This window comes from Lates calcarifer, unplaced genomic scaffold (assembly GCF_001640805.2).
Source record: "Lates calcarifer isolate ASB-BC8 unplaced genomic scaffold, TLL_Latcal_v3 _unitig_1444_quiver_1339, whole genome shotgun sequence".
Taxonomy (NCBI): domain Eukaryota; kingdom Metazoa; phylum Chordata; class Actinopteri; family Centropomidae; genus Lates; species Lates calcarifer.
Window position 1 is genome coordinate 17,061 of NW_026115520.1, and position 11,975 is coordinate 29,035.

The 11,975-nt window shown below is 41.7% G+C and overlaps 1 protein-coding gene and 2 long non-coding RNA genes across 3 annotated transcripts; 1 reads left to right on the top strand and 2 right to left on the bottom strand.

Moving 5' to 3' along the window:
• Positions 1 to 221: 221 nt before the first annotated feature.
• Positions 222 to 5,167, top strand: LOC108889037 (tribbles homolog 3-like). Its single transcript, XM_018685312.2, is given in 8 exon segments — positions 222 to 836; positions 3,516 to 3,794; positions 4,035 to 4,327; positions 4,510 to 4,621; positions 4,623 to 4,742; positions 4,744 to 4,851; positions 4,853 to 4,921; positions 4,923 to 5,167. Coding segments are annotated over 7 exon segments (1,065 nt in total). The 5' UTR covers positions 222 to 836; the 3' UTR covers positions 5,007 to 5,167.
• A 3,241-nt stretch (positions 5,168 to 8,408) lies between these two features.
• On the bottom strand, positions 8,409 to 9,957 carry LOC127139353 (uncharacterized). Its single transcript, XR_007809553.1, has 2 exons — positions 9,839 to 9,957; positions 8,409 to 9,054 (listed from the first exon to the last, which is right to left on the bottom strand). It is a non-coding gene; the product is annotated as an uncharacterized LOC127139353 (long non-coding RNA).
• Positions 9,958 to 9,995: 38 nt separating this feature from the next.
• LOC108889036 (uncharacterized) lies at positions 9,996 to 10,763 on the bottom strand. Its single transcript, XR_001961916.1, has 4 exons — positions 10,682 to 10,763; positions 10,336 to 10,422; positions 10,158 to 10,236; positions 9,996 to 10,064 (listed from the first exon to the last, which is right to left on the bottom strand). It is a non-coding gene; the product is annotated as an uncharacterized LOC108889036 (long non-coding RNA).
• Between the last annotated feature and the right edge of the window lie 1,212 nt (positions 10,764 to 11,975).

Sequence of the window (11,975 nt, forward strand, 5' to 3'; positions counted from 1 at the left end):
CCATTATAACGTTCATGAAGGAGGGGTTACAGCAGGTCTGTTGTATTAGACTGCATTAATTTTATATGGGTGCTGCTAATAAAGTGGAGACTGACTGTACATTCTCTGCACTATCACTTTAGTCTGTTTTCTGACGACTGATCGGTTCGGGATTGCAACATCGAGGCTCCGCCCCGCTGGATGACGACACCGCGGGAGGAAACAACGTAACCAAACATACCTCAGTCAGACCGAGTCTTCAGTCCAGCTGAAAGTTCTGGAGACGAACGGGGGCCAGAGGAGACCAGAGTCCGAAGGGTGAGACTGGATTTGAAACCAAAGAAAACAAGACACGGAGACTATTTTGATTTGAACTCACAGACAGACAAAAGGACCTGAGGACTCGGTTTGATTCGGCTTTGTTCGCCTCAACTCCGGATATAAAGAAGAAGAAGAAAAGGAAAAAAGTTTCCTTTTTATTATTTTTTTATCAAAAGTTTTTCGGTTTGGTTTTATGCCAGTCTTCAGTCAGTGTGTTTTAATTCAGTCTAAAGAAGAAGCTCAACAACTAACAGCTGACTGACTGACGACAGGTTGCGCAATCGAGACAATAATAAAACGAAGACAAAGACGTCATCGCCGACCAGTAAAGCCCCAGTCCTCCCAGTATCAGAGCTGCCAGTTTAGTTTACTTTAAATACAGGAAACCTTTAGTTTGTGTGTCTTCAGCAACTTCAGCTCCAAACACACAGACAGAAAGAGACCACCAGGACCACGAGGGCTCTACTGCTTATCTACTGGATCTACTGGTTTCTTGTAGACCTACCATCTGGACCAGTCTGTTTGAAGAACACAAGGTAAGAAAACTGACCTGAGAGCAGTGATGGAAGAGGTATTCAGATGCTTTGCGTAAGTTAACGCGGCAACAACAGTGTAAAAAAAAAAAAGAAAAAAAAAGCGAAATAATATAAAAACACATGTTCATTCAGGGGTGTGACTAAAGTACTTATTATGCACGATGACCTCTATCAGAATTATACTAATATTCACATTTAACTGGAGTTTTTGGTAGTCTAGTTTTTTTTTTTTTTTAATGTTGTATGTTTCAAGTTGGCTGTGTGTTTTTGTATGTTTAATCTTTATCTATATGGAAGCTAGTAACTAAGGCTGTTAGATTCATGTAGTCTAGTAAAAAATAAGGTATTTTCCCATGAAATATGGTGAATAAGCTGTACAGAGCAGAAGAAAATAGAAGTAGTCAAGTAAAGTAATAACACCTCAAGACTATAGTCAGGTACAGTACTTGAATGAGTGTACTTAGTCCAGTAGAGTCCAACAGATTCTACTGGGCTCTTTTGATTAAAGTTTGTAAAACTCAAACATCATTCATTATAAGTCAGAAGAGTTCAGTTAGGATCAAAACAGGCTCAACGTAATTCATTTTTTTACCTTGAAAATACAACTTTGACAAAGCACTCCCTGACTCAAGGTCAACTCACAAGGTTTTTGGATGCTTTCAGTTGCACAACATGGTCTTCACCTGGACCTCTTGTCTAGGTCGAGTGGAACACTGAACTTTAAAGTCCACACAGACTCCATCCACTGATGGAGATGGTGCTGTTTGGTTGAAAGCTTAGGAAAAGAAGCTAACAAGTCGACCCTGAGGCTTCAGAACAGTACAGGATTAATATTGGATTACCTACCAATATTTTGTTGCAGTGAGAGCAAGAGTTATTCTGCTGCCAAACAGATTTAAATTGATTTACTATCTTTAGTGTAGGTTTACTGCAGCCTGGGGAGGGACACACATAATACAAATAAATAGAGAATTTGTAATAAAAGACACTCACATAAAGCATCAGGAGCAAATAGATAAATAAAAATTGATAAGTAAATACATAAAAAGCCTGATCAGAGCATCCCTACTTCAGACTGAGCTCTGTGACTTTCAACAAATTATTGCACTTAAAAAGGTGTCAATAATTCGACAACAGTACCAGGGGAGGTAGAGTAAACTGTGAAATAAACATGATTGCAGCAGTTTATTTCTGCAGATCTGTCAGGTGCACACTCATGCTGCAAATCTCCTGTTCTTCCACATCCTAAAGGTGTTAAACTGGTTTAAGCAGGTCTACAGGGGTTTTCTAATAAAGTGCTAGGCATGTGCAGAGAGCTAACTTCCGGGTTCTGTTCCAAAAGTAAGAATATCTCATTCGAAAAATGATTTGTGATAACCACATTAACTAAAATGCTGGCGTGGCTCTCTTCATATATTTGGATTTGGTGATTTAAAAGAAAAACTAACCTACCTTTAATGAACATGATTTCCCATGAGCCCCAGATCTTTGGCTAAATGTCATTGCCAGACAGAAGAGGCGATGCAGCAGCATCACTGTGAACTCAGACACTGTGTCTGTAATAACAGCAGAAGAGAGGACTGAACAGTGTTAAGGTTTTTAGACATTGGAGATACAACAAAGAAGTAAAAACAAAATACTTAGAAGAAACATTTAAAATAAATGTGGATGAAACCAAGTTACAGTGACACAAATACCAGGTAACTTTTCATGGGGGCTGCAGTGTTGGCAGTGCAAAGTAATCATGGAGAGTGGATGCCAGTTTGTCTTCAGAGTGTGGTAAAATAAAACCCAGGAACATGGTGAAAGACCAGTGAAAGAAATGCTGAATGAGAGATTGGATTGAATTACAGAAGCAGGTGAAACAAAGTTTCAGTCTGAGTTTTCAACACTTTGTTTAGTTGCTTGTTAACAGTCTTATCTCAGACTGTCAAACTGTAGCTTAACAGAAACTCATGGAGAAATCCTCCACAGAGCTGAAGAGATGAGACATCAGTGGCACAGATTCACTGTGTGTGTGTGTGTGTGTGTGTATACGTGTGTGTGTTGGAGGATGGCGTTGCTGTGGCAACGCTGTGACTCAGGTTGTTTCACCAGAGTGAAAGCAGCGTTGGCCAAGACCAGGTTTCCACACAGAGTTAAGACAACAGCTGCAGGGCTCTGAAAAACTTTATATAAAACACACACTTTCTCGCTGAGTGTGTGTGTGTGTGTGTGTGTGTGTGTGGTAGGTGTTGACTGTATTTAAAGCCTGTTTAAACTATAAACTGTTGTGCTCTGATGCAACGATCTGAAAGCTGAAGCTTCTGTCAGCTTACAGGAAGTTGCATCATGACGCCTATAGACACGTTAACAGTAACATGTGAGCAGCAGAGACACAGAACACAGTGAGATGTGATACTAATATAACTCTTAGCAATGTATGTGAAAATATTACTGAGGAAGGTTCAGTGGAAGGAGGCGGCTCGGCTGGGATGACACCAGTAGAGGGCGCTGCAGTGAAGAAATGAAACTGCATCGAGTTTGATGCGAGTTTGTCCAGTTGTCACCTCTAATGTAGAGTAGAAAAAGAAGACTCAGATCTACCTTTATGCTGATACAGGTGATTTTCAGGTGAGCAAAATGGATTTCTCTGCTTTTAATTAACTCAATGATGTCACTTGTCTCCTCCAATCACAGATGAGCATTGGCGTGGCCACAGCCAGGTCTCAGCTCTGTCTGAAGAGGCTGCTGGATGAGCCCCAGGATAAACTACTGGAGTGTAAACGAGCCCGTCTAGCTCCGCCACCTCCAACGCCCGGACTGTCACCCTGCCTCAGGCCCAGAAGCCCCACCCCCAAGTCAAGCCAAAGCCAATCGCCATCCAGAGTTGGACCGTACATCCTGTTTGAACGCTGTGAGGGAGAGGAGACATACAGGGCTGTCCACGCACACACACAACAGCAGTACACCTGCCAGGTAACACACACACACACACACCTCTACAACTACTTCTGAAACAGCAGAAGTACTGATAATACTTCTAACAATACTATAGATATGCAAAAAATCATTATTACATGATTACTACTAAAAAATGTTGCTGATACTGCTAAGTACTCACAATACTGCAAAACACACACACACACAAATAATGGAGTGTTTAACTGTGGTAACTGTTACCATGTTACCCTGACTGTCTGGTCACCATGGTTACAGGTGCTCCCTCTGCGTGGCTACCAGGAGCACTTGGCTGCCTATGCCCGGATTGGTCACCACGACAACATCTGTGGCCTGCAGGACGTGGTGATTGGCCAGGACAGTGTGTATGTCTTCCTGCCCAATCACCATGGCGACATGCACGCATACGTGCGCAACAGGAAGCGTTTGGGTGAGGAGGAGGCGGGGCTTCTGTTCACTCAGATGCTGAATGCTGTGATGCACTGCCATTGCCATGGAGTCGTCCTGAGAGATCTGAAGCTCCGCAGGTTCGTCTTCACTGACAGATACAGGTGAGACTCAGAGAGTCAGAGGTACTGATGATACTACCAATACTACTGATACTGTATATGTTAACAGACTGCCAGGCTGATCTGTAGTACTGGTGACAAAGTACCAGTAGTACAGATACTACTGATATCACTGCTGATGCGTTAAATAAACTAAAACCGTGTGTGTGGTTTACCTCCTGCAGGACTCACCTCGCTCTGCTCGGCCTTGACGACTGTGTCCTCCTGCATGGTGACCACAGCGACGACTCCCTCACAGACAGACATGGCTGCCCTGCATATGTTGGTCCCGAGCTGCCTGACCAATGGGGGCGGGTCTTACTCGGGCCGCGCCGCAGACATCTGGAGCTTGGGCGTGTCTCTGTACACCATGCTGATTGGACGATACCCGTTTCAGGACACGCAGCCTGCCGCGCTGTTTCGCCAAGATCCGCCGGGGGACCTTCAGCCTGCCCGACTGGCTGTCGCCGCGGGCCAAGTGTCTGATTGGCTGTATGCTGAGGAAGTCACCTGCTGAGAGACTGGAGGGCGTCTGAGCTGCTGATGCACCCGTGGCTGACCAATCCCTGCGCGCCTCATCACAGTGTGCACAAGACGCCATCACAGCTCACATGCACCACCACAGAATAAACAAGAGGATGATGATGACCAAGTCGTGCCAACATGGACTAAAAAACACTAACACACACTTATTCACACATTTGTACTTCTATACTTGTGAGGACCCTCACTGAGTGCATCCCCAAGTCCCAAACACTAACTTTAACTATTACAACCAAATAACCCCAGTCTGCATACTAAACATGATTCTAACTTTAACCCTGATGCCGCCTTCACTCCCAACTCGTTGGTTCAGTTTACCTGGTGCAGGGTTTGTTTGAATTGATGGATCCTGGTGCAAATTAAAAAACTGGACCCAGACTGTCTAAAAAAAGAAGGTCTCAGTCTGTGTCCAAGCAAACACTCCGAAAACAAAGGGACCAACCATAGGATGTGGTTGTAGTTGAAGTGATTTTAAAAGCAAAAACTAAAAAATGTAATCCATCTGCTGATTGTGAACTATTCAAGAAGTGTCCTATAAGTACTTTTGATCTAATAATACTAATAATGTTCATTATCAGCTGGTCCTTTGAGGGCTTTTTGTGAAACCATGTGGGCGCTAATCAGTTAGTGTTCTGTTAGTCCATAGGACATGAACACAAACTAGAACTAAAAGGCTGCAACAGGTCATTTTATTTCCTTGTCTGGACCAAATGAACCAAACTACAGGTGTGAGAGCGACCTAAAACAGTCAAATGTCCTCACTCCCACCGTCAAAAACTCAAACTGGTCCTCACAAAGATAGAATACAAGAACACACACACACTACCGAGACAGTTTGATCCTGGATTACTTGACCCTCAGGTGCCTTCCTCACTATGTAGCTGTGTCTGCCTCCTCAGAGGTGACCACACTTCAAGGTCTGAACTCCTCGTCTTCCAGATCATCTGAACTACAGAACTTCCACCAGTACCCGGGCACAAACCAGAGCTAACGGTGTGTTCAGGTGCTCCTCGTCAACTCGTAAACAGTTGCATCCAGGTGTTAAACTGAGAGCGTGCGAGTTGAGACGTTTCTATCTTTAATCAGTACATGTGTTTACATGCTCTTAAATGATAACTGGTTATCTCTACACATTTATTTCTGTCAACAAATCCCATAAAAACACAAAATACCTGATTTGTCTTATTCCTGTTCTGTTGAGTGCCACAGACAGGATGGGGAAATCAGAGAACTGAGACCAACTAACACAAAGTTGGTCCATTTTTTCACAGGATTTGTTGACAAACTCAGTTTACAGTTGGCTCTCTCCAGTAAGCTGATTTCTTAAAAGTAAAGTAAATGAGAACCTGGTCACCATAAGTAGAAGAAGCTGATTTCCCCAGATATCTCCTGGAGAATGATAATAGATTTTTTGGCCACATGTAATCGTAACCAGGTTTCTAATTTATTTTTTTTTACTAGCGCACATGCGCATGACAGACTTTAAAAAATGAAAGTAGGTGAATCATAGTAGAAATAATTACACATTTTTGCTCTTGTATTCAAAATAACTAAATCCAAAGTCTGACTGACACTATCAAAGTAGCCTGTAGTGTGTAAGTCTAAACAAGTCAGTTTTCAGAGGTGAGCATGTGAACATAATAAGGGGCACTTCTGTGACTAAATTAAGAAATACATGCTTCCAAAATAAAGTCAGAGCCGCTGCATGTATCCACAGGTTTATAATAACCAGGTTACTCCATGCATGTAAACACATTTTCTGATTAGCTGCATAACCTGGTTTCTCTGAGTGACCTAGTTCTTTAAGTGCATGTAAATGTAGTGTGTCCTGGTGTGTGTGAGTAAGTGTCACAGCCTCCACACATAGCAAACTGAGGACTCCATCCTGCAGGGGCTATTTCTTTGGTCTGTTTTCCACAATTTCTGATTCAAGGAGTTGATGAAGATGCCTGGACACACCACTGGTTTTAAAATGTGGACTCTGAAGGAGCCTAAAATGGGACACAGCTTCTTTCTCTCTCAGTATTTTACCTTTCCTAGTTCTTCCTTAGGATTATAAGAGAAGAATGGTCAGTTTTGTTGGCGCACAAAGTCAGCAACCAGCAAAGAGCCAACATGATTGCTAAAAACAAGCCTGTTATCTCAGGATCAAAACTTCATTTGCAAATTGTATTTTTGTGGTTCTCATGAGAACAGTTATCCCGAAATGACAGTTAACTCATTTTTGTTCTTAAGATACAAATTCATAAATAGTTTTCTTGTGACATGACGTCTAAACTTTGCCCAGAGAACAAACATGTTTGTCACTGTAATAATAAGAAAATACAGTCAGGCTTATTTAAGGAACACTCTTTGTTCTTGAGGCCCAAAGGACTGAGCCCATGACAAAAGTGGCTTCGCTTTACCGCCATCCCAAAAATAACAGCTCAGTTCATCTGAGATCATGAGACAACATTTCTGATACGTCAACCTAACAGCATAATTGCATCTCAGGAAACAGGAACAGAACATGTGTTGATTCATAATAAGGAAATAGTTGTGTTCTTGAGATAACTGGACTGAAATTATTCCCAACCTCTCAAGTCTTGTGTTTCCTGTGACTAAGTCTGGACAATCGCTATCCAACAGACCTGCAGCAGCCAGTAGGATGCCTTACACTGAACTGTATGATTCAGACCTCAGTTACAGCTGGACAATAAATAAAGATGTTTAACAAACTGTTCTGGTCCTGGACTGGTTTTTGGTTGGTTTTAATTGAGGAAACTTTTTTGTGTTCTGAACCTTCATCTCCTATTGTCAGTGTGACACTAAACTGCCACAGAGATGGATTAATCTAGAGTATGGTAAGGATGTATATTATAAATCAATATAAATCAAATAAGCAAAAAAAAAAAGTGTCTAGTTTTCACTAAACCTGTTTTCTGGAATACACCCTTTGATAAGGAAGCACAATGCATACTTTTGGAAATGCAACGTCTTAAATTGCGATATCCTGAAAATCCTGATTCAATTTTCATCCACAGCCTGTTTGTTTCACACAGACGTCCAGACTGAACTGTGTAACGGTTTATCTTAATTACTGCCACAAAGCTATTAGTAAATATAGTTTTATTTCATTTCTTCACTTGCTTTGTACTCGCTGTCACACTCTCCCTCACACTGATTTGTAAACTAGTCTGGAAGCCATCAACAAAGCCTAACCTCATTTTTAAGATGAATAAACAATTCAACAAACAATGTCCATTACTCATGCCAGAAGGTCTGTGCCTGACCAGTCAGCCACATTTCAGCCCTGCAAAATCCACTACAAAAGTTACTGAACACCAGACAGACTGTCGTACAGGAACTAAATTCAGTCCCAGGTTCTCTGCTAGAAATACAGGTTTAGTTTCTGAGTTCCTCCTGTCTCTCAAAGCAATGAGTCTCTGCTCACATTGACATTCTTGATTTCTTCTTTTTTTTTTCTGTAATTAAATGTAGATAATAAATAATAGAAGGTGTAGTATCAAAAATATCCTGAAGATACCCATCGAAGAGTAACTACTTGATAAAATTTTTATTTTGTTAAAAAATGACTGTTTAAAAGTTGGGTGAAAGTTTTTAGGGTATTACAGAGAAGTACAGAAAAAAAGTGTTTTTAGGAAAATGTATTTTAAGTATTGGTGCAGGCAAAGACATTAATAATTGTGGAAAAATATCCAAATAGTTCCTAGCACGTGTACCTACCTGTAACTACATATTTAACAGATGTCCAAGACAAGCAGCAGCCCTGACTGTTAAAGAAGAGTATGGACAGGTGAGACAGGAGGTGGTGAAAGACTGAAGACAGAATATACCGCAGGTGAACGTGAACATTGACTGCATCAGTTTTTCTTACCTTAATGTTTTATTGTTAAATCAGCAGATTAAATCCTGTAAACTGTTTCATCACTTCAGTTAATATCACTGATTTCTCTCTAATCCTTCATTTCTTTCCAACATCCACTTTAACTCAAGAATGTTTGACTGAAAACAGACTCTCTGGTCTGTCTGTCTTTGTCTCAGTCTCAGAAACATCACATTGACCGTCAGTAAACCGTCTTTTGTCTGTTCATTGGTCACTGATGGAGTCAGTCAGGAACCAGTGTCAGTGTCCATGTCATCAGTGTCGTCTCCCTCCGAGCGGCAGATCTCTTCCAATGCCAGCTCTGACAGACAAGAAAGGAAGTGGAAAACATGAGTCGTTACTTCAGAGTCCTGGGTGATGTTACCAAAAGTAAGTGGACGCGCAAATATCCTGGGTAAAGCTTTACATCCAAGTTAATAACTTAACTAGACCTTGTAACTAAACTGTATGACACAAAAAGGGTGTGCCATATAATAGCATTCATGATACCACGCATATAATTCTGAGAAAAAGATGTCGTATTGTATTAAAAACTGTTGATGTACTTAGACATGTTGATGGCTGAGTGTGAAAGTTAGGGCTGCCAACTAAAAATAGAGTCAACGCTTCATTCGAGAAGACTCAAAAAATGTCAGCTGACTCACTGCACTTTGTTTTAGCTGCCTCACAGTACACACACAGAGCAACGAGGGCTGTAAACCTCAACCACGTATTGTCTTAAATTGACTGAACCACAGCGTTAACTGTGATGGAAGTAGAGACTGTGATGGAAACAAAGGGCACAGTGACACTGGACAGCTTGAGGCAGGGCAGTGCGACTCTTTTCTGTTGGCACTCAGGTACTCTCTGTCTAACTGATGGCGCCATTGGCGGCCTGACAAGAAAGACACTTGGGCTTGGGCACAACTGAGCTATGACTAAGACACAACTTTTACTTTCTCTAACTGTGAAATTTTTGGTGAATCATCACTGAAACATGTGCCAGTGGATTTTCTGATTGCCAGATAGCCTAGGTGGACCAGCACATAATTTTTTCTGCACATAATATGGGGTGTGTGTTTTGTGTTGCATGTATGTGTGTGTACCCTCGCTCTCGCTCAACTCGGGGATCTTCCTCAGCGTGTCTCGTACAGCAGGGATCACCTGGTCGTACATGTGGAGCAGTGGCCTGCAGCTCTCTGAGAAGCTGCCGTGATGCAGCAGCCAGTGCAGCAGCAGCAAACACTCCCTGAGCAGAGACGCCGGGGCTGCGCCACCACGGCGATGATGGGGCAGAGCACTGTGGCAGGGCTGCAGGCAAGCCTGAAGGAGCTAGATTTTAGGGACAGTTTGTTGAGTTTAATTTTTTGAGATGTAACTGTGTATTTTTCTAGTCTTGTGCTTTAAACCTGAAATGTGACCGACCTGTCAAGTTTGTCGGCTCCTGAGAACCACGAAGGTCCAACCACTGACGATGGAAAACAATTACCACTGTCTGAACCAACTGAGAGAGAGAGAGACAGAGAGACTTGTGTAGGAGGGGGCAACACAAGGTTTAGTGTCACTATATGAAGAAACAGCACAGAGGGTCAGAGAGTTTTACCTCAGTGTAACACTGACAGCTGCTGTGAAGGTTTGAGGTCCAGCTTTCTGCTCGCTGACTCATTAGTCTGTTCAACAAACGGACCACCTGAGACACAAAACAACAACAGCCAACATAAAAGTTCTGTAGAATCTCAAGACAAAGCTGGATTTAAAGGCTTTTCATTCACCCTTTCAGTGTAGAGATTCTAAAAATGCAGAAACACTTCATCTGTAGATTTGTTCTGGCCGTACAAAATAGTTCTCTTGAAACATACTATGACCATAACCCTGCTACATTCGTCTACATCTCCGGTAGGACTTAAATATGTCTCTGCAGTGGTTGTGTTTGCATGCGTTTTGTGCACCTGCAGGTCCAACAGAATCCAGTCTGTGTGTGTTGCCTGGTTGTCTGGTCTAGTTCTGATAACCTGGAATAACTTCAGGAAACAGGGTCTAAAGACAAACAAACAAACAAATACTGATGAAGTTGGGCTGGAGTGAATATTTCTGATAATTCAAATCACATAGAGCAGAAATGTAAATAACTGAAAGAATGTGTGAAGAAAAATAAAGATAAAAAACATTATTAATACACAAATTATTTTTAAATTACAATGAGTTTAAGTAAATGCAATCAATGGAGCTGTAGCAGTGGATGAAGCCTAACCATGGTGGGAGCAGAGCTGCTGAGCCATTGTCTGGTGGTCGGACATCGACACGAGGACTGACACACACTGTGAAATCATCTGCAACCTGCTGTCTGCTGACAAACATGCACACACCACCTGCACCACACACTGCAACCTGAGACAGAGAGAGATAGGGAGAGGTTAGGTGTAACTAAAGTAAGGAATTACTAGTCAGTGCTGTTAGGATCAGTTAATTACTTTCAGTTATTTCTGCAGTAAAAACTAAAAAAACAAAAAATTATTCAGAAGTTGCAGTTTCTTTGAATCTGTTTGAGGAAACTAAATGACAAATCACTCTGAGCTATCAGGAACTATGGGGAAAAATTGTCAGTATCTTGGATGTTTTACAGACTAAACAGCAGAGTCTTCCCATTAAAGGATTTCTGAGGTGATATGTAACAGTTAAAAAAAAAAAAAAAAAAACCCTAATGGCCAATATTCATGTTGGTAAATGTGCATCACAAAAGGTCACACTGGTAACGGTTTATCTTTGCTGCGTAACCATGGAAACAGAGAAAAAGACTTTTTTTGGACATGGACAGCATGTATGTTAAGAACAGACTCTCACTGCACCCATCGGTTAATTGCTGCACAATGTGATCTATTCCTATAAAATGTTTCTTCTACAAGTGGTTACCTGCTGCAGATTATTTCCACTTTCTGTTCTGTCTGTAAACCCTGCAGGTAGTTTATAGCCACATATTACATAACCTCTGACAGTCAGTGGAAAACATTAAAACAAACATACACTCCCTGGTTGGCCACTCCTCCACTTGCAGCAGTGTTCCACCCAGCTAAGTATTGCATCATATGTGTGCATGTGTTGTCCTGTATGCTTTGTAATATAATCGAGTGTTATGCCACCTTTACTGCTTCCTGAAGCCCTCACAAACATAAGAAAAAAACTCAAACTGTCTTGTTTTTGTTGGTATCAGTGTGAAAACACACTGAACTTATGAACTGAAAATGA